The sequence below is a fragment of the Acanthaster planci genome, linkage group LG15, assembly GCF_054643075.1.
Source record: "Acanthaster planci isolate LZ-2023a linkage group LG15, COTS_SCS, whole genome shotgun sequence".
Lineage (NCBI taxonomy): Eukaryota > Metazoa > Echinodermata > Asteroidea > Valvatida > Acanthasteridae > Acanthaster > Acanthaster planci.
Window position 1 is genome coordinate 6,775,245 of NC_141791.1, and position 22,275 is coordinate 6,797,519.

General features: G+C 41.4%; 2 protein-coding genes across 4 annotated transcripts; one reads left to right on the forward strand and one right to left on the reverse strand.

Annotated features, from left to right (window-relative positions):
• The first annotated feature begins 2,356 nt into the window (after nucleotides 1-2,356).
• On the forward strand, nucleotides 2,357-11,661 carry LOC110984651 (metabotropic glutamate receptor-like). Of its 3 annotated transcripts, none has more exons than XM_087146341.1 (7): nucleotides 2,360-3,006; nucleotides 3,334-3,784; nucleotides 4,361-4,444; nucleotides 4,917-5,086; nucleotides 6,679-6,887; nucleotides 7,581-8,716; nucleotides 9,444-11,661. In XM_087146341.1, exons 2-7 carry the CDS (start codon nucleotides 3,488-3,490, stop codon nucleotides 10,083-10,085), a joined length of 2,538 nt encoding a protein of 845 aa, XP_087002467.1. In that variant the 5' UTR covers nucleotides 2,360-3,006; nucleotides 3,334-3,487; the 3' UTR covers nucleotides 10,086-11,661. The 3 variants fall into 3 exon arrangements, with proteins under 3 accessions (XP_022100726.2, XP_087002467.1, XP_087002468.1); XM_087146342.1 differs by having other exon boundaries at nucleotides 2,360-2,815; XM_022245034.2 differs by having other exon boundaries at nucleotides 2,357-3,784.
• Nucleotides 11,662-15,749: 4,088 nt separating this feature from the next.
• On the reverse strand, nucleotides 15,750-18,710 carry LOC147796637 (betaine--homocysteine S-methyltransferase 1-like). The gene is made up of 3 exons (XM_087146358.1): nucleotides 17,656-18,710; nucleotides 17,246-17,327; nucleotides 15,750-16,167 (listed from the first exon to the last, which is right to left on the reverse strand). Exons 1-3 carry the CDS (start codon nucleotides 17,887-17,889, stop codon nucleotides 15,878-15,880), a joined length of 606 nt encoding a protein of 201 aa, XP_087002484.1. The 5' UTR covers nucleotides 17,890-18,710; the 3' UTR covers nucleotides 15,750-15,877.
• Nucleotides 18,711-22,275: the final 3,565 nt, after the last annotated feature.

A 22,275-nucleotide genomic window follows, 5' to 3' on the forward strand; every position in this document is an offset into this window, starting at 1 on the left:
TCAAAACACAGGGACTGGTAGCGGGAAGTGAATCTAGCAAAATCTTGTGGGATGTATGTAAATGAGGAAACGATGCCAGCTCAATTAAATGCACAAATCAAGCAGGAGATGATGGCATATATTGCTTTCTCTTCTTCGTTACCGAATTTAACTTTACGATAAATTGTCAATTTATCTAAAATTTAACACAATAACCACTGATTTCAATTTCGCCTCCCCGCTGAAACGTATCATCATGTTGAATTGCCGATTATTTTCATGTTGCTGTTGGCCGGACAAATACGAATTCAGCATCCAAATTGACAGGACCAATCGCACACGTTAAACCACCTATCGTTGCTTATATAATAGGGATGGGGACCAGTCCGTAGGCTAAAAATCCTTGACAGATCGCTGATTTCAGTACATATGCTACATGAAATACAGGCCGTTGCCTCCCGAGGCGTGTGCAATTTTCACTAGCAGATTGTCGGCCACCATTTTTATATTAGCTGCTTTTGTTTGTAACTACGCCAAATTCAACGATCTCCAATGCTGCAACTTCATGTGGTTACAGTGTATTTGTAATAAAAAAAAAACCGTTAGGTGGCTAGCCATGCACATGTATTTGTTGACATGTCGAACAATAATGTGCAATTGACGTTGCATATGATAGGCCATCATTCGGCAATTATACGTGCATCATTGTGCAGTCTTTTAATATTTCATCGGATTAAGATGGACTCGTTAAAGGCTTTGGTTACGAAACTCCGTCAACACAATCGACCGCATGCCACCGATGCTGTGAATAACTGAGGCTACACGTGCACTATAGGCTGGGGCACAGCCGTTGATGTTTATGAATAGGAATCTGGATAGACGATTGGACGTAATATGAAGGTGAAATCCTGTTCCTCCGTGTTGCCCTTCGCTGGTTTAGAAAGACTTTTTTTAATGATGAGAGTGGTAGGACAAGCTCCATCTGTACGTATTAATGTAGGGTTTCGGAACGAGCGCATAGTTTAATCCTTAAATGCAGCTTGAAGTTAAGGAGCTATCCGACGGGTTTCTTACGTGCATATCTAAGAGAAAAGCTCAGCGGAGATAAGGGGAACCAGACCACAATGGAACTTGTCAGATTTACACGTCACATTATCGTGACATCATCCGGCAGGCGCGGATCTAGGGGGCGGAGTCGACACCTCCCCCAGCTCTGAGACAAAAAAGCAAACAATCGGGAAAAATAATTTTAAAAAACAAATGAAGTAACCACACCAAGACAATTGTGAACAATGGTTGCCATGTATAATGTTTCAGGATCGTTTCCGCTAGTCCAAAAAATGAGACATAAAGAAAAATTTCCGGCCTGACCCCCTCCCTGAAAAAAATTCCTAGATCCCCCCTGCATGATGACCTTGCCGATTACAAAACACTGTGGGATTTGGAATCCAGATTTAAAAAATATTTGTATAACAGATTGAAAGCTAGATCAGGCGCTATAATGGCAAGTCACATGGTATAACATGGACATGTTATCGGCACTTGCCCGGGTGTTCATTGAAAGAAAACATTACAAACAGCATCAAATCCAACGTTTTGGTTTTATGTATGAGGAATAGTGTGAAAGTGCAATGATTTTTAAATTTTAGTTGTTGTTTGGAAGCAGACTGTTAACCCTAAAACTCCTCAGTCCTCCAACAGGTGAAGGATTGAGGAGGGTTAGGGTTAATTTTGTGGCTTCATAGGCCTAATGTTGTTAACTATACCGTTAAAAAACTCAAATTACCCATGTGAAAGATTTTTAAAAGCATAATAAAGTTTTTGTTGTCACAATGGGGATACGTTTTTAAGGTAAAATTTTGATTGAGTACAACTTCATTGTATTGGGATTTTCAGAATGTGATTTGGAACACATCACATTATCAAATGCCATTAAGCGCAATGCGGGTCACTCCAGGTTCTTTGCTTTCAAAACGCTCCGTCCTAAAACCGCACTTTATATCCGAGTAGCAGCTATGTTTAAAATGTTGCATTTTGCTTTTATGAAATATGAAACAAAGTACGCGAAGGACGCTGCAGACGCCATTAAAGGTGCGATAATATCCAAACTGCCCGTTTTCAATGCATCTGTGTCTGAATGTTTCCCACCTGATCAGTTGTCCAGACTTAGTGCCTCTTACGTGCGAATTTCGGCACACCGAATTGGCAATTATTTACCTACTTTGCCGGCGTACCTCTGTCGTAACGTTGTTACCAAGTAAGATAATATCGCTTGGGCAAACGCACCAGTGCTAAAGGTCGCTGCCGGTATATGTGGAAACGAAGAGCGACAAATTATGTCCGCTCGTAAACTGTGAAATTAAACCTCCCAGTAGTACCGAGGAACTTTGCTTTGCTAGCCTGGGACTGAGCCATCCTCGTGTGTCATCAACAGTGAAGATGGTTATATGACGCGGCCCCAGGCTTGAATCGTGTTTCCAAATTACATCTGTACCAAGTACCGTTTATATTTGCCCTTTCCCGAAGAGGTCGATGATCGTCGTGAGTGTTGTTTTCGCCGACGAGACGGCCAGCTTGGTGAAATTGCTGTTAGACTCGACAGCCGATTTGGAGGCACTGAAACCGTGTGCCACTTGCCAAGATTTTCAAGGGACTCTTTGTTATTTAAGGGTAATTCTTGCAGTTTGACTCTTACGTCAAAAATACCTGTAACCAGTCTCTTTTTGCGTGTGAACGAACTGGATGCATCCATTGCGAGTCAACAGCGTTTGTCATCGTTAAACTCCGGTCGTAATGTTCTTGTCTTCTTCAAGGGTTGTAGGAAAAGAAACCTATGGTGAGTTTATACTTCGTGAAGTCCCCTGGCTTACGTCACGGGTACTGAAAAAGAAGCAACTTTGGTTTAACGGTACCAGTGTCAACAAGAAGTGTATGAGTGTTGGGGTGAAATCGACGCTGTCTGACGTTTCTTTCAGCTTAATTATGAATTCATCTGAATTACGTGAAGTGGATTGGACTAATAATCAGGTAAAGTAAATTTCTTCGGAAATTCAGATTCTGACTTTTCTCTTCAACGAAGTCAGAGTGTTAAAATGTGGATTAAAACCTTCTTGGAACAGCAAGAAAGACTTCGACCATTTCAAACGGCTACATCAAAAGTGACGATTATTTGTTTAGATGATTGGACTCTGACTGGAAATCTGTCGCTGTGGTTTATGAAACCGAACCTTCACTGAATAGAGAACTTCCCATCGGTACTCTAAGAACCATGGCCGTATTCCTGAAGTCTGTCTGTGTTGCATCCACTCTTATTTCTTTGGTCGTCTCCCTCCATATTCCGGCGGACATTTCCAGGAATGCTCAAGGCGTCCTGACCGATGATGACGACGTCTTCTTCCAGGATGGAGACATTATCTTGGGCGGGGTCTTCCCCTTGCACAACTTCCATCCGGTGGCGCGGCAGTGCACCACCGTCCGCGAGGTGCGGGCCCTGAAGCTGGTCGAGGCTATGGTGTACGCCGTGGGCCGCATCAACAACAACAGTGGCCTGCTGCCGGGCCTGCAGCTGGGCTTCGAGATCTATGACTCGTGCTACAGTGACATCTGGACCCTGAAGAAGGCGCTGAACTTCCTCCCGCCCGACCAGAAGCCAGCGTGCAAGGGGGTCTGGGAAGGATCGGAGCAGTCCGGCAACTCAGATCTGACTTGCCTGCACCAGAAAAGAGTAGCCGGGGTCGTAGGATCACAGAAAAGTGCCAGTAGCATCGAGCTTGCATTACTGCTGGGATTGTATCAAATACCCCAGGTAAGATCCTAATACAGTAATGAAAACGTGAGACATGAGAAGTGGTTTAAGCAGAGAATGGCACACGGTTGATAATAACCCCTGAGGCTTTTTACGTCTCATAAAGGCAGGTAAATTATGGTTGGCTGTCACTGATGGGGAAAATGTACCTATTGTGGCAAAATCTTACACCAACTAAGGATGATATCTCCACAATCGTTGGGGCGCATGTAAATCGAGGTCACAATGAGGTAAAAGATGACATTATCAATTCAAAAGGCGTTCAACAGCACCTTCAGACACAAAAAGTGTCATAGTGTACGTGCACAATTATGTTGATGTTTTTACTATTAGGACTGAAGGAAAAGATTTGCTTCACGATTTATTTCTGCACGTGTTTTGTTGAACATTATACAGCCATTGTTTCCCCACCCAAGAGAAATAGTTATAAAAATGTACCATCTTGTTGAAACGCACGGTTGTAGCATTATGCAACTCTCAAACATTTGTTGATTTCAAAAAAGAAATGATTCACTACTTTGTCGATGGCAAATGCTGTTGAGTTAAAACAATGCGGTTACCCACTTTACCGTTTAGGTGAGCTACCTCTCAACCTTGGACAGCCTCAGTGAGGTGAACTATTCTTACTTCCTTCGCGTGGTCCCCTCAGATAAACACCAGGTAAGCGGAGAAACACTGCAGAAACAAACACGGCTAACTCCCACTGGCGTCTAGCCTAGGCCTCTAAAAGGTCAGTCGAAATTGAATAGAAAACAATGTCCTTAATTGACCGATGTAAAAAGGTCCACATTAAATGACAAAAATTCCTGGTTTTAGAACAAAGGAATGTTTAAACATGTCCGTGATTGATATCAAGATAATTCCTCCAACTGGCAATTATAGCTCTGCTTCCCCAGCTAGTTGTTTTTATTTCTCCAGCAGCAGCTTACAGAAATGATGATTTTGGGCGATGAAACACACGAAAAAATCAAACCATCTACTCACGCCAGGAATGTGCATCGTGACTATGACAACTAAATAACCATTCAGTAATATAGGAAAAGCGATAAACTTAAAAGAGAAGGAATTTAATATACCCGTCTGTCGAACTTTTACAAATTGACGGTAATTAATTGCATTCCGCTGTCACCAGGTAAACGCCATCATGGATTTGGTCAAGTACTACGGATGGACCTACGTATCGCTTCTGTTTTCCGACGACGAGTACGGTGAGAATGGTTTCTACGAGTTTTCGCGCCAGGCCCCTAGTCACGACGTCTGCCTGGCCTATACTAAGGAGATATCTACCAGTTTTTCGAACGAGTAAGATACATTTCCAGCTGACAATCTTTATTAAGTCCGAGTCGGTTGTTCACATTGAGCGCCCTTAAATGCATTGCCACGATCTAGCAATGTGCGTCCTTCAATTTGTCTTTTACTTGGCTAACAATGAAATGTGGATGAATTAAATGAATCTCTTCTTCTTATTGTTATTACTCAAATTCATCCAGGGAAGTTTATTTGCCAAAACAGTGGTTTTCCGTAAGACCTGTCATACCAAGTAAAGAAAATCAACTTGAAAAGCTACATTAAAATGTATGAACTTTAAAAAATAAAACACATGTAGTACAATATTAAGATTTTAAAAGATTACCACGGAATAAAAATAAACAGGAAACGGAAAAAATTATAAAAACACAAGCAACACATATAGGTAACACAACACTCAGTAGCAAAGTACTACAGTAAAAATATAAAACATAATAAATATAAAAAATAAAGATATATACAAAAACCCCAAAATCTCTCTCTCTCTCTCTCTCTCTCTCTCTCTCTCTCTCTCTCTCTCTCTCTCTCTCTCTCTCTTTCTCTCTCTCTCTCTGTCTCTCTAAGGCTCAGGTTGGTGCCAACCCAAACTATATTGAATACATTTGCACTCCATGAAGCTCAGCATCAACCTGTTTAAGATGCATTAACCTATGTTTGCCTATGCATTCTCAATCAGAGTTAAAACAAATGAAAGTTGATTTATATCAAAAAATTACGGTTAACGTTGCTTGCATTTGATGTTGCTTGAAGGAATGCCACACGCGCCACACCTTGCATCTTGTGTGAGACAAATGAAATTTAGCATTCGTTTCTATCTCTTATTCCTTTGTTTGTTTTTTTAATTCATTGGAGTAACACTATAGGCCTCGAGCTGGACCAAAAGAGGGCAAATTGTCCAAGCAACAGAGGCCCCTTTGGTAGTAACTGCACGTCGCTGGTTCAGGAATGACTATGAATCGCAAACGTTGTTGCAGTCGCATCACTACCAACAAAATTAACGCCCCGGCCATTATTGCTTTTTTCAACCGATGAGGGCGGGCTTCTATTCAAGGGGATAGGACAACGTATTTCTAAGGGTGCACCACTACAAATAAATTCCCATAGACAGCAGTGATAAATCCCCATACTTCACAAATATTTTAAAAATACTCACAACTCTCACAGGTGTTCAGGCTGCACAGAAAAATGATGTTCCACATGTCCTCTTTCATTTTCCTTTCAATTTTTTGGGGGTTGACCAATGAATTTTTGAGAAATTTTCACCAGAAGCAGACCACCCCTAAAATGCAGAAAATGTCCCTGTCCAGAAAAGTTGCCATTTTGAAAAACCTTCCCTCAGCAAAATGGCTCAAATAGTGCCACTTTTAAACCCGATTGCATCCAAATTGCTCAGAATTGGAAGCCCTGAGTCCGGCCCAGAGGTCCAGTCTCATATTTCTTGAATTCCTCAGTTCCATGTCTCTCAGGACCCTCTAATATAGAATATTTTGAGTGTATAACTTTTATTAATGAGCTCGGCGGACATATTTCTGGCCTAATTACCAGGGTGCACCCCTAAGACCTTTATGTTTTATCATGCATGGTAGGTATTATGATGACCTTGTTGCGGAACTGCGGCGCGAGCCGTTCAATCGAGCTGTGGCAGTGGTCCTGTTTGCCCATCTTATTGAGGCCAGGATGCTGCTGGAGGCGGTGGAGAGGAACGGGGCAGTGGGAGAGTTCACCTTCATCGCCAGCGACGGCATCGGGAACTCTGGCCTGCAGGGGCTGGACGGAGTGGAAAACCCAGCTCTAGGTGCGTGGTGATCAGACCCTGACATCAAGACCCGCTTATGAACCCAGCAGCCCACGGCTTTTCAGCGCTCTTCATTTCTGGGTTTAAGATTTACCTTGGGGCGTGAAAGTACCATGTTCGGGACCAGTCGAAGAGGATCCCTGTTATCAACATGAAAACTGTTGTCATCCGTGTACCAAGCCGATGACCTAACCCTTAACCTATCGGCATAGGCTATATACGTGCAAGCTTCCCTAAAGACTAATTAACGTCAAATTGTTACCTCCCCCCCAAAAAATTTTATGGTCCAAACTTAACAGAATGGTTCTCCCCTTAAAGGTAAATGCCTTTGAAAGTATTTTGGCACGGTGTATGTCAAATGCAACCACCGATGTTTTTCATATCCAAAGATAGTGTCCATTATCTTGAGGGCGCCAAACTGAGTAATACATGTACAATTACTTTGAGCTTGTTCTGCTCCTTTTAATACACACTAATTCAAGGCTCACTCTGTGGAACCTGATCAAAATTACCTATAAGCAACATTTTCAAAGTGATCCCCTCTCGAAAAAAAATTCCCCTATGCTGTTTTTTACAGTCCGACACAGCTGGATATAAAGGGTACTTTGTCCAGTATTCACGATGAAGTGTTATGCGACATTTTTTTCTACTTCTGAAACGTTACCAATAACAATCGCTTTCTCCTCTTGCTAGGGATGATCACCATGGTCCCTTTTTCGCAGACCCTATCCGAGTTCTTCGGTTTTTTCATTGGAAGTTTGCCGTCAAATAGCAGCAATCCCTGGACCCAAGAGTACGTGGAGAAATACAAGCTGTGTGATTTTTTGGCTGGCACCGTGTGCACAGCCAACGAAACCGACTCGATATCACCCCACGAAACCCTGGTCATCGACAGTGTCTACGCGTTTGCCTATGCCTTGGACAGCATGCTTACAGCAGAATGCGGTGACACGGATTGGGGTGGCTGTGCAGCAGTGGAGGCTATCGACGGGGAATTGCTCCTGTCATACTTGAAGAAGACCGACTTTGAGAGTTTGTCGAACGGCCGAGTGACGTTCGACGACAATGGTGACGGCAACCCCAGGTATAAGATACGGAACCTTAAACACGACTTGTTTGAATCGCTGAAGTTTTTGGATGTGGGATCTTGGCGAGAGGAAAACAACGCAATAGATATTGTGGGAGAAGTTAAGTTTTACACCAAGAGCACTGATGGGTTGGCTGGCCAGGTGCCGACCTCGGTATGTAGTGCCCCCTGCCCGCTTGGCTCCAGGAAAACTTTCTTTGAGAATTACGGGAAGTGTTGCTGGCTCTGCCAGAAGTGCAACGTCAATGCCACCGTCATCAACGACGACACCGAGTGTCGCGAGTGCATCCCTCCGAAGTGGCCCGACGTAAACCGTACTGAATGCGTCGAGGTCGCCGAGTCCTACATGTCCTGGGGCACGGTCGAAGGAACGGTCATCGGCATCGTGGCGTTCGTGGCGCTCCTAGAAGCCCTGCTGATAATCGTTCTGTACTTCCCCCAGTTCAGGCGACGTATCATCCGAAGGTCTGACCCCATGCTCAGCTTGTTTATCCACGGCGGGGTGTGTCTCCTGCTCGTGGCTGCTCTCTCGACCACGTTTAAGCCTTCCTCCGCTATGTGCGTGCTGACCCGCATCGGTCCCTCCGTCGCCTACGCTTTCATCTTCGTCCCGTTTGCACTGAAGAGTGTTCGGCTGTACCGAGTGTTCATCAAAGCGAGGGATACGGACTCGGAGGAAGAAGCAGATCTTTGGGGCGTCAAGAGACAGCTGACAATCTTGATCCTTATCTGGATCGTGGAGGTAGGTTTTGGGTTTGTTCTCTGCACTATATGAAATGGAGGAAGGACACATGAGTCAACTCTGGCACATCAAAGCGCTTGATGATCATCGCCACCCGGTCAGACAAACAATAGTGAACATTCCAAAAAGCCTGGTAACTGCCTGCAGCTTAGCGAGACAAGTGAAGTTAGTAGTATCGTTGCAACGTTTGTGGTGTTTTCTTTAAACTTATTGCAGCGACCAGGAAATAGAAAGAACAAATATCTAACATTAGATCTACTCTACACCCTCGTGAATATTATTTTTAAGATTTTAATGCAATCTTTGTAATTTTATTTCGTCACTCCAAAATATCAGTTTTCAAAGTCTTTGCACAGTTGGCTAATACTGGCCAACAACATGTTGTACACCACAGGACAGTTAATTTCATAACAAACAAAATGCGCTATTTCATCACAAGGAGTGACCATGAGATCTCATTGGGGAAGATTGTTTTTGCGCAGTACATCGTTTGCGCACGCATGCGAGAAAACAGAACAGTGGAACATTAGAAAGTGTTTGTAAATGTACGGGGCTTACGTGTTGACGCAAAAGTAGGGTACCACTGGTATCAAGGTTCATCGGCATTACACCGCTGCCCGGGATTGCTGAGCGTAGCTTTGGTCAGAGTGCGTGACGCAAGTTTGAATTTGTGCCAGAAATATAAGAGTTTAATCTGATAGCCATTTTTGTCCTCAACTGTTTACAGATTGGTGTTAGTCTATCTTGGATCTTCGTGTACCCACCGATGGAAACATATATATTTGTGCCGTTAGATCAGCCGCAAGAGGGCGCTCTTGCCGTCAGCCTCTTTGTCGCCTGCAACTTCCAGCTTCCCGAGACCATCACGGAGTTGTGCTTCAGCTTCGTTTTCCTGCTGTTGGCTGCCACACTGAGCCTACTGGCCCGTGCCCTGCCGGACAACTACCACGAGGCCCGTTTCTGCGTGTTCACCTCGGCCGGCTCGCTGCTCGTGTTCACCGGGGCGTACGCGGCCGGGTTTGGTACCACCCAGTCAGGGCTCTCCTTCGTCCCCATTATGTACCGGGCCCTGGGCATGATCGTGACGTCTATCCTCATCATGACCTGTCTTTTTGCTCCCAAAATGTACGTCGTATACTTCGTCCGTGGCAACATCGACGAGGTCATGCTGAAGAAGCGCCAGAGCGTGGCCAACATGGCGGTGTACCGCGCCCGAGCGTCGACAGTGGGCAGTGTACCAACCATGAATGGGGGACCAGCGGGAAGGCGTCGGAGTCGAGCCAAGAGTGTCAGAAGTAGCAGTGAAGTGCCATCTTCGTCTGGGGACCATGGAATTGAACTGAAGGCTATTTCCACGTCTGTCATTTGATGGAGAATCTGAAGATTTGAAGATTCACATGTTAACTCTGTCGGTTGTTTTAGTATACGATCTAGAAATTTCTTGTGCAATTTAATAAAAATGTGATTCATGCAACTGCTAAAGAAAATCGGCTGCCAAAAAGTCAGGACTAAAACTTTATTGTACCAGTAGTAAATCAGTTTGATCGTGTAATCATTTATAGCTTATAACATTGACTGTCATAGTTTTCAAGCAAACTTTACACAGCCTCTGATATTAAGTTTGGGGAATCTCTAGATGTTTGGAAGTTTGATCTTTTACGTGTACAACAAATTTGCTAGTGTATTGCTCCAATACTCCCGTTGGTAAGCTTTATGTGTATTTTGTCAGTATTATCGACGTTACCAGACTAATAAACAATAAAAAAAACTGTGAAAGGATTTTTCACACACTCTACCACAACGATAATTATAGACTAATCTGAGAAAACCCGAGAGGGCTATGGTGAATTTCGCCACCCTTACGTCACAAACGCAGCTTTGGCACAGTATTGGCAAAACTGTAGCTGGCCGCAAGTACAAGGCCAAAAGATTAAGTCACAAAATGTTGTTTCAAAATCTCATTTTCAAACAATGTGTGGCTGTCCCAGGCACACATTTGCCTTGAGGAGTTTCGAACTCTCATTACTCTAGAATATGTCTCAAACTTATGAGGCCCAAATGATTCCTCGTTTATAACCTAGTGGACTATCCTACACAAAGTCTTGGTCTCGTGAAACTGCTTTGGTGATGTGTGCTTGCTCGCTGTGATTGAGATAACAATCTGCAATTTAATGAAGCACAAAAACACTAATAAGAAAACTGCAATACATAGCAAACTGTAACAGTTAACTTGGCAAGCTGAGTCATAAAACTAGTATTTAAACTCTAATGACTAATTTATAAATTGTCATGACCGTTATAGTTTCACGGCTTGAGGTGCCAACAATCAAGAAAAAACCAAAGGTATCTGAATAATTCGAAACTTGAGTAGCCGGAACTGTCCTTAATCCTCTGAATCTCTGGCATTTAGTTTAAACTACTTCTGCATAAACACTATGGCATAACATGAACAGCACATTGTGGGTCATTATGTACAAGTATAGTCAGGGATCTCTGAATGATTATCCTCTCGAAGATACAAAGAAATCTCGGGAAATATGAGCAGATAACATAAGCTGTCTTATCCAAAGTGCTCAAAAATATAAAAGAAAATACTGCTTACCGAAATGGGGGTTTCTTGGGTTCCACAAGAAGGAACAAACGGAAAATTACTTGGATTGACTTGGTGAGTTACAAATGTGGAAAATTTCTTGATGACAGTATGGCATAAATGATGGCTGCCTATGCAACTTCAAACTCACAGTGCATGCACCAGCGCATCCACTCACACATAGTGACTTTAGGAAGGAGGTTGACAGGCTCTTTCACTTAGTAAAAACGAAAGGTTTGCAATATCCTCTTTCAAGAAATAATTTAAGTCTTAATCAGGATTATGTAGAATACCTATCTAAATGTTGTTGATGATAAACATGAGCATATTAAAACAAAGCAAATTATTCACTGCACGGGCGGCTACAGTGACACAATGATTAATACTTCTACTAATTAGCAATCAAATGTTAGCAATCAAAAGAAAGATCCATTGGACAAAGGGAAGTACAACCTCCGGGAAAGCGTGGCATCATCGTAGCTTCTCATTTTGGCCACCGGATTAGTCTCATGCTAATTCACCCAGGCCCTACTGAGTTGGATAATCGCAACAACATCTTAAGCCAGATTACTTCAGGCTACCAGAATGTCTTATTAACTTGTAGTAATAATCACAGCATATTGGGTTTTTTCATCTGAACTGTCAACTTTAATTTTTTAACATTACATTATGAATACAAAATAATAGAACGTCTTTAACTTTTCCCCCGTTTTACCGAGTTTTGTCCTTCAGTGATATAATATATACCCACGAAATCTTTCGACCCTTTCCAAACGTGCGCTGGGTCGACAGATTTTGTGCATCGTGATTCGCCAACGCCTTGAAAACTCTTGGAGGCACACTGTTGTGAACTGCCCGTATTGATATTGATATTGTATTGTTTCCAATATAATGTGCTGAATTAATTAGCTCTGAAAGTATACGTTACTGCGAAGGGAAATGTATAAGATTAACAACCCTGGCACAAGGAGAATTTTTTTTCATCCCGGTTTGTCTGTTGGTCAGGCTGATTGTCTAGGCACAGGATATTTATTTCAAAAAGTTGATGGTGAATAAATGTTGTGGAATGGTGGCTCATAATCCCAGGATCGACTGATTTATTTTGCAACTGACGTCATGAAGATGTGTAGATGCAACGACAATTTTTTCCGGCTCATACATGTATTAGCATACAATAGGCACACACGAGCTCTGCAAGTGAAGGATTCGTTGAACTGTAGAACGGGAAGACACGCATCCATTGCACAGTCTTACAGGAAGGACTGATGCACAAAACTAAGAGACAGGATGTTATCTCGCGTCAGAATACTGAGCAGATCAAGGAATTTTGCAACTTTCGTGTTTGTGTTGGGCTGATGACGTAATGGGGATAAAGGCACAACAAACATGCATAAAACATGCGTGAAGATACATGTAAACTGGCATCATTGCGACCCTAATGCATTAGTTTTGATGACGTCTGGAAAATCACAATATTATACATTAATTTCTTAGACGAAAAAACCTAAAATCGTACTCTATGGCCAAAAAAGTTTCCGGGTTCTGGTCAGGTGCTGGCTCCAAATGTGGTGGGGCGACGCGGTTTTTTTTTCAACCCTCACTTTTGTTTCTGGAAATGATGTACGTGTAACGTTACGACTGCATGCCTGCGTAACGTCGGCTGACACCAACATTAAAATAGACTGGCCCCCGCACTTTTACCGTTTAAAAGCATTGTACGTGTACAAAAGACATAAGACCACCTCGTATACCCAGCAAGAAATGAGACCGAGGGGTACCCCCAACATGTCCAATCCCTATACACATTCCAGTTTTGATACAATGCCAATTTGTACAAAGTTGCAAAGATGTACCAAATCACTGAAACATATATCCAACAAATACAACAAAAATAAGAAAAACTGTGTACTTTAGTAATTACAGCCATTGTTTTGCAGTAAAAGATGAAAACCAAGGTGATCTTGTCGATGACCTATCATTGTCTTTAATTTGAAGTTTATCAACATGTGATTCTACACAAGATTTATCCCAGAGACCTGTTCTTTTGCAGTGAACTACAATACATATTGTTAACTGCTATATTTGTATCACTCTGTTGGAGTACATGTAAAACATTAAGGTGCTGGTTAAGTGGTGTTAGTACAGTATGGACATGATCGATTTCCTACTACTGTGTTCTATTTTCCAGTTTTTTAAGTTATGTGTTCCTTCGAGAGAGTTTCACTGCATTCTCTGCAGCATTGACTCATAAAATTATAGTGATATATTCTGATTTATAATTTTGTGCTAAAAGTTGTTCAGATTTCAAATTATACGGTACTTAGTAAAAACCATGATCAAGTTAAATGTCCTGCTGTCTATAGTTTTATTTGAAATTCAGACTCTTTGTATATCTTCAATTTTCCAGATATTGTGTAACACTAAAGCAAAACAATTCCCCAAGGATCAGTATAGATGAGATGACACCCGTGTTATCTAACACCATATTTCTTGCCCAAAATAAACACCATTTGGGAATTACTTTACTGTCGTATTTGTTATTGAGGTCAAACACAAAAAAGATTGGTGCTATTAAGCACCAAAAGCCTTGTCCAAAATAAATACCGGTTGTGTTATTATCGGTGTTATTGTTAACACTGGAGTTTTGCAGTGTAAGGAAATGTCTTTCTTGATGTGTTTACTCAAACTTATGCAATTGAAAGCTTGTCTATGACTGGTAGAGATTTCAATACTTGGTTTCGTTGAGTAGCAATGGTCTATGCAACTACATTGCAAGACTAGGTGCACTGAGACCTTGAATTCTTTATTTGAAGAATATAAATAGGGAACATTCTGGGGTCATTTTGGTCACTACGTGAGATATATTTTTCAAGGAAGAAATGTGAAAGGACTCTGAGAGATGATTATGCTTATTATGATTACGCGAAAACGATCTTAATTCTAAGCTTAGTGCCAACAAAACAAAAAATACGCCGCTTTGGGGCAAGTTTCAGGATTTTAATGTAACTTTACATAAAATTCTTGATTTCAAAACCAATGGATAAAGCTCAAGAATAAAAGAGGCAGGGCAAGGTGAAAAAGTACAACAAATCTTTTTTAATTTTGAAAAGCGTTCTTGTGAATTAAATTGACTGACTGATATTCCAAATAATTTCCAATGATAATGCTGAAATTCTATCAGCAATCCATACTTTTTGTTAGTATTTTGTATTCTAATCATTTGTGCAATTGGTTTTGAAAGGTTTCTCAACGATTTTGATGTCCGCACAAGGTTTCTGCTCTCACGTTTTCCGTGAGGAGCCTAACTAAAGGTGAACTACATTCACCTCTGGTTTCAATGAAACACGGGATAATCTTCCGGTTTGATGGCCTTCAAGTCACGTTCTTTTTGGCTTTTTGCGAGAACTTAGTAATTTACTATTTGATTCATTAAATTATTTTCTTATAACTTGACACAATCTCAAAGATCAGCCGCGCGTCATTTTACTGCTTCACAAGAAAGACAGATGATTTACTTAGAATTAATGATTTTGGACCTATTTCTTTCTCTGAGGTTGATTATAAATATAATGCAAAACTTTAGCTAACCTTTTAAATCTTGGTCTCATTGATGTTATTCACCCAGATCGATCAGCATTACTCAAAGGGAAGACACATTGATGATAGCATTAGACTTATTTTCTTTTCCCTGGCGTTGTACTTTTATTGAGAGGCTTTTCACCCTAAAAAGCAGAGGGCGCAAACCGCCTCGCCACTCAATATTTTCCGTAGTATCGTTGCAGTGTACTATTCACAAGCCAATTAAGTGCCCTGTGTGTGTGTGTTTTTTTTTGGGGGGGGGTTATCAACACCTTTAGGTCCTTTTGACACCCAATTTTGTGAAAATCGCTTGATCCGTTGGCATGCAACACGCCCATATTTGCAGTCAGCCATAAATGTGTGTACTTTTCCACTAACTGCTCAGTGCACACAAGCCGACATGCTCGAGTCTGTAAACTTAACTTCAAGTGCCGTTTCAAAACTCAATGAAAGTTCAAAGATCGGGCATGTGACTCACAAATTGCTATGGGGTAGGGGGAATCTCCCCCCCCCACCCCCCAGCTATGAGATGGTGCGAAAAACCCGACTCTTTCGGGGGGTTTATTGTGTTGGTCATATCATTCTTGTAATGACTTGCCTGGCACAAGCTTTAATTTCAAGGTTTTGCCATCTGTAGAGGCCTAGTGAGTTGAATCAAAACATTCCTGACATTTTTCGTGCACACATCAAGGTAACCTTAAGTTTTTCCTCCTTGGAAAGGCATTGCAGTTTTTGTCACAAATATGGAAATTCAAAAGTAGCATATAAGCTGGAAACACAAAAATTGAATTTTTAAAAATAAATGAGGTTTATGGAATAAAAAGGTGAATTTTCCAGGACTGAAATAAAACAATCGCAAGACCCTTTAAGAATCTGCAATTAATCTATAATATCTCGCATTTCAGAATAAACAATTAACAATTAAACTTAATTCGAATTAGCTTTCATTATTTTCTACCAAATTACTTGCATTAATTGCATTATTCTGGTAACTACTTTGAATCGGAGAACAAGCCACTATATTTCTCTCTATCCTCGCGCCCTATGAGAGCTAGTTTGCTGTTCTGTCCAAAAAGGAAGTGCTTGTTGAGGTCCGGCGTGTAGCGGGATGCCGGCGGCTTGCGGCCCAGACTCTCAGCCAGGCTTCGGGTGAGGTGAGCCGAGTTGCCGCAACACAGACCCACGTACTTGATGCCCAGTTCCTGGATTCGTTTGCCGAAGTTGTAGATTTCCTTACGGTTACACTGGGTACTGTCCAAATTCTCTGGGAACAGAGGCTCGCCTATTTTTTATTCAGAAAGGAAAACCACATTTCATTTTCATGCGAACGTTGGCGCTACGCTACACTACATTTCACTACCAAACCTCACTTAATATCACCTCACCTTGCGTTGCCAACATTCTGTCGTGGGTTATTGATATGAGATGATGTCATGCTGTTTTGATGCTTCGAGAGAGACAGCAGATACTGGCGCCTGGTACATTAACAGTAATGCTTAAAATGTGCCAATGAGTGTCTTTATTCACATAAAACAAATAATGAAGTCTTTTTGAAGGGTACTGACTGAGGGATGCGAACCAACGATCTCCCGCTCACCAAAACAAACTTTTTTCCCACTAGACCACTGAGTTATAGTTTTGGTGCACCGTAGTTAACGGCCTATGCAAAGTCAATACCTTGTCAGTATGACAAACAAGAGGAAGTTATCATCATGACCAGAACCCAACTCATCGGTTACTTTAAGTAAATAATCTTGTCCTCTGCCCTATGCGTCTCCAGAATATCTTGACAATATGACAGACGGAACCTGTTCTCACCTACTAACAAGAGCATCACTTATGGCTGCAGTGAGCAGAGCCAACTCGAATGTTTTGAGTGTGGTTGCAGACTAGATCAAAAAAGGCACCACATTGCCCACAAGGACCAAATAACAATTTGCTTAGCCTCAATTTATCTGCTATTAGAGCATTTGGTGACCGAAGACAAGAGGGTTTGTAAAAAATAACTTTGAAGCTATGTATCTAATAAATTTGTACAAAACGAAACCCCCCAAAATAACCCTTTTTTGCAGATAGAGTGTAAGCATCAATTTTCAAAATTCCGATGGGCTTACGACTTCCGGGAGGGTCGTCTTATGGGGGGGGATATCTTCATAAGTAATTCATTAAGCAAAAAACAATTAAGAGGGAATTTAAATGAAGATGGAAAAAGAGGGTTGTTTTTACATGTATTGAATATCTGAGAGCTTGTTGTATCAGGTAGTTTTCCTTTTTTACGGGGGTAGACTGTTGACGATGGCAACTTATTTTCTATTCTGCTACCTGATGCAACATTATTCGGACGCAGCCATACTACTTACCAGAAACTGGGTCCTTGATGTCGAAGAAAACTGGGTATTCATCAGTGGTGTGGTATGTCACAGGCAGGGCTGCAATGGGTGCCTGGGTGTATAGATCGTGATAAACCAAAATAACCGACCACTCACTAAGCACCACTCCGTTGCATTGTTTTGTCACGTCGCGTTGCAACCGCAAAGATGGCCACTCTCATATTACTGAAATAATGCGCCTGCGCAGTCTGCCATCCTCGCAATTGTTCACTGAAGTCGAGGACCAACAGAATGTGTCCTCTTATTTGTCAAAATGGAATATATTGATTCCCCTCATATAACCCAAGAGGGGAGGTTTCGTATTCTTCGCTTCGTGTACAGATTATGGTAACTCACGCTCGGGAGTTTGGCGAGTAATGTGACGTGAAAGCTACATTTACCTTGCAATTTTTGACTGCTTCTTCCAGAATTGGCAGCATGGTCTGTGGGCCCCTCGCGCAGTTAAGCCCCACCACGTCAGCTCCCGCGTCCGCCAAGCGGTTCAGAGCCTCGCACACTTCTACGCCGTCATTGGTAGCAGGCTTGCCGTTGACAGTCATCAAACAGATTCCGAGGGTCACGACGCATGGGAGACCTGTGGCATGGCCAGGATTCAAATAGACGGAAGGTGCCATTGCGCGAAAGCGCTTAATATAACTAACATCATAATAGTCATACCAAACATAAAGTCAACAGTCAACAAAGTACTCAGCCTGCATGATGTGCTGGGAGAGCTGTACAGAAAATCGGCTAGATATTTTTGGTAAACAGCACTTGTGAAATACTTGGCGATGGAAAGACGCCACGTTTGTTGATGTTTGATATCCATGATAGGTCACGTGTCTTACGTGGCGCAATCGGGCAATTCAAAAGATTGCCGTGCGTTTGAGGCTTGTTCAAACTATCATGGAACGCCCAGGTGCACGGTTATTATCGTTTCCATCCATTCTCGTTTGTCAGACATGGTCCCCACGGAATAGACCAATTTTCGTTTTACTTTGAGAGCACTCAAGTTAAAAATGATGAGCACGTCAACCCAGCGCAGCATGTTTTCTGCATTCATAGTACACACTGGAGTAAACACACCACAATACACCCAAACAAACGCACAGCATAGATTACAGCATTTGGCTATATATGGGTGCGGAGAGTGGGGCAAATGACACTGGTGTACATGTATGTTGACAAGAATGTACAATAAAATTGTATGCAAAAGACAGTGAATAGTGGTACAAAAAGATTATCAAAATGAACTTGCTTAATTGGAAAATTGACGAAATACCATTTCTTGAAGCTCTGTGCGAAATTGTTATGAGGAAAATTATTTGTTTATGACGATGTGCACTGTTACATATTGTCCACGAACTGGGCTCCACACAGGCCTGCACACACACATAGAAACAAACTCATACACACCGAGCCGTCCCCACAGCAGAAATACTGTTGGCTCAGTGCATGTAGCAAAGGATTATAGTAAACAAATAAAAACTACCACCTGAGGAGTACTGGAAGTGACTGGGTATGTGGACACTGTCAGCCGTCAGGAAAAGCCCTCTATCGCGCTAGGTATCGTTGAAACAGTCATTCTGGAAACGTAACATTATTTCTTGAAACAAATACTTTCTTTTGATATATAATTTGTTAACAAGTTGTGGAATATATTGTAATTATAATTAAAAATATATCAATGAATGTTTTGTTTTAAAAAGTGATTTTCTGACTCAAAACTACTTTCCCAGTAAAAGTTACATATCACTGATGCTAGTATTATGCTGACCTTTGCTCTACACATTCACATTTGGAAGTGTTACAGGATCGTACGGTTACAGAGATATCAGCGTTCAGGACATAATTATGTAGGCCTACTGCCAGAAAGTCTGGAAGTAATGTAGGCCTATGAACACTTTTTAAAAAATGACGCAGGCGTGTATTGAAATGAAATTTCCATGCATGTGGTTAATATGGCCGTGTTTTTAAATGTGTTGATACATGAAATAATTTTCACCTTAAATTATTTACCCCGAAAGGGGTCAATATAATTTTGTATATTAGGCACACTGGGCATTTAGCATAATCACACATTCACATTGTTCAGTAAGTCGAAAGTGTATGAAATCTCTATCTGAACTTCTTCAGTGGATTCAGTCTTCCCAAACCATAGTCTGCTAAGAAGTGGAAATGTATTGAATTATGGGGATATGCAATGAGATCAACTGATCAGGTAAAGATCGACTGACTATGCAGATTCACAAATCACATTATCACCATGATACAATCGCACATGTTGTACTGCTACATACGTTGCAAGGATTGACATTCAAGATAGAGCCGCTTTCCAAGTAACCAGACTCACTTATTTTAAGGAATGGCTAGTTTAACCACAAGCTTAAGACCCTTGGGGAAGTAAAGCAGGGCTGGACCGGAAGAGCCATTAAGGCAGTCCACAGGTCTTATAAGGAAAAATCAGTATTATTAATTTGCCTAGCCCTATACCCTCAAATCCAAATGAACCAATATACCCAGCAAGAAATGAGACCGAGACGTACCCCCCCAACATGTCCAATCCCTATACACATTTCAGACTATTGTTACTTAACACATCCCCCCAAGATGTCTGAAAGGAATTCCCCAGATTCCTGCCAGACAATGACCAACACAAAGCATGGGGGTTCTCTCCGTCTCATACCTTGCTGCATATGTGAACCAAACACATTCATTCACGCTGTATTAATATTCAGGGGAATAGTAGCCGATACCTATAAGGCAAGGAAACTTTTATGATGAATGAAAAGTCGAATAACCAGTATAAAAACCCTATGAGATCTGTGAATCAGGCAGAGAGCCGCACAACGAACCAGCCCCCCCCCAAAAAAAAACACATCAGCTACATTACAACTTTGCCCCTAGACGTCTTCTTGTGTCGATCCATATAATCTGTCAGGTTATAACATAGGCCTACTGAGTTGTATGGCCCCACGTTTGTATGAATGACTCATGAAAACTTTGCATTAACCTGTTGAGATGTTTTCCCAATGGTCAGGAACAGTCCTAGGGAAACCTTTCGGCGATATTTGAAGCAACTCATACAATCGACCCAGCTGATACGTGTGTTGTAGTATTGTGTGGAAGCAGGTTATATACTCTAGATTGGGTATCAGCCAAGCATAGATGACCTGGAAGATGCCACCATAAGGGTGTGACAGCCTGGACTCAAAAGTGCAGTTGCCCATTGTTTATTTGGACATTGGTACACACTGTAGGCAAAAACACATAATGCAGCTGCAAGAAATGTTTCACTTTGAGAGTTCTACGCTTTATTTCAGGCGTAGGCCTACCTCTGTAAGTCAAGGCTTTCATTATATCATTGCAAGAAAAAAATGCACGTACAGAAACCTTTACCTCATTAGAAAAAGCAGGACATTATAAGCACGCCTTTTTGTTCAACAAGTATATGTAGTATGTGTTTCAAGTAACCTTTGATTTACAATTGCTACGCATACATGTATATATAACCTTTGGAATCTGTCGGTGAATTCAATCCTGTTTTGTTTGACTTTAGCATAAAAGCAGTGTCCATAAACCTGACTTCACCTGTGAATTTCATACGTTTATAAAATGCCTCGTTCAAAACTCAGAAAGATGGCTAAACCATTGGAAATTATCAGTGGAGTCATATTTTTTTATAAGTTTGCAGTTAATGAAATGTCATCTCTATTAACTGGGAGTTACATCATGTGCAATTAGCAGTTAGGCCTACCCAGGATTTACAAATAGGGAAGGCAAAATACAGAGCACTCATTTCCTAGCTTATAGGCATGTTTACCAAATGTAACTTTCTTGGCTTCTTTTACATAGTTTAAAATTGATCTTTTATACAAAAGTTTTGATACTTTCCGCAAATGAATCTGAGGATTGAAGAACCTACCCCTGTTCTAAATTTAGAGACTGAAAGTGTTTTTGTTAATTTCTGAGTACCTCAGGCTGTTTGTCTGAAAGAAATTAGATGTGGTAGGAGATGCCAAAGTAATTTTGACTCCAATTACAACGTGGCATTTAGTGTGTGACAATATCGGATGAGTGACACGAGTATTTTGTGTCTAGAATTCCCCTTTGCTCTGCACTATCGGGATTTAGGTGCACATCCAGAAAGAATCTGTAGAGAATAATGTCCTGATCTGAACAAATCTTTTGTTTTAAAATTGTCTTGGAATACTGGTGTCTTGATGACGTCATTGAGATCACATGACATTCCTGCAGAGTTGAATTCTTGGTAGACCAGTATCTGAAGAACGTCAAGTCTATTGAGGCTAAAATCTGGTGTGACTCAGAGAGCTAAAACACTCTGGTATGGTTGCAAACAGGGTTGTGATACATTTGAAAAAAAATTGGTCATGTCACCATCTGATTTTTTTTACTTTTCCTTATTTGACATTCTCTAGGATGTATCTTTTAAAAAATATTTTACAGGCTTATGAAAGACGAAATCTGATCTGATGTGACAATGACGTCATCAAGTAACAAGTGACATGATTTCAAAAGTGCATCCTTTAAAGCCCTATCTCTCCTGAAGTACAGGCCCAATTGGGATGAAACTTGGCGCATAAATAGAAAGGGGGGCGTTATAAACGAAAATGGATATCATGGGATGATAAGACTTTCAGGTGATAAGTCCCATTGACAGTAAAGGTGCACATGCCAAAGAACTACATGGTTATCTCATGAACTATACCCAACGATTGTGTCGCAACTCTGTAAATAGCTAGGAAAGAAACTGTTATAGACAATCATTCATATCGTGAGGATGATGTCACCACCTGACAAGTCATGTGACATTACAGGTACCTCCCTTCAAAGCACTCTCCTGAAGTACTGGCCTGAATGAATTGAAAGTTTGCAGAAAGCTAAAATGAGAAGTACTTGTATTATTCAAGATATTTAATATGAAGTCCCCTGACATACTATGCGTCACGATGACACAGATTGTACAGTTTTAACGGATTGATTTCCATTTCTTTCATTAA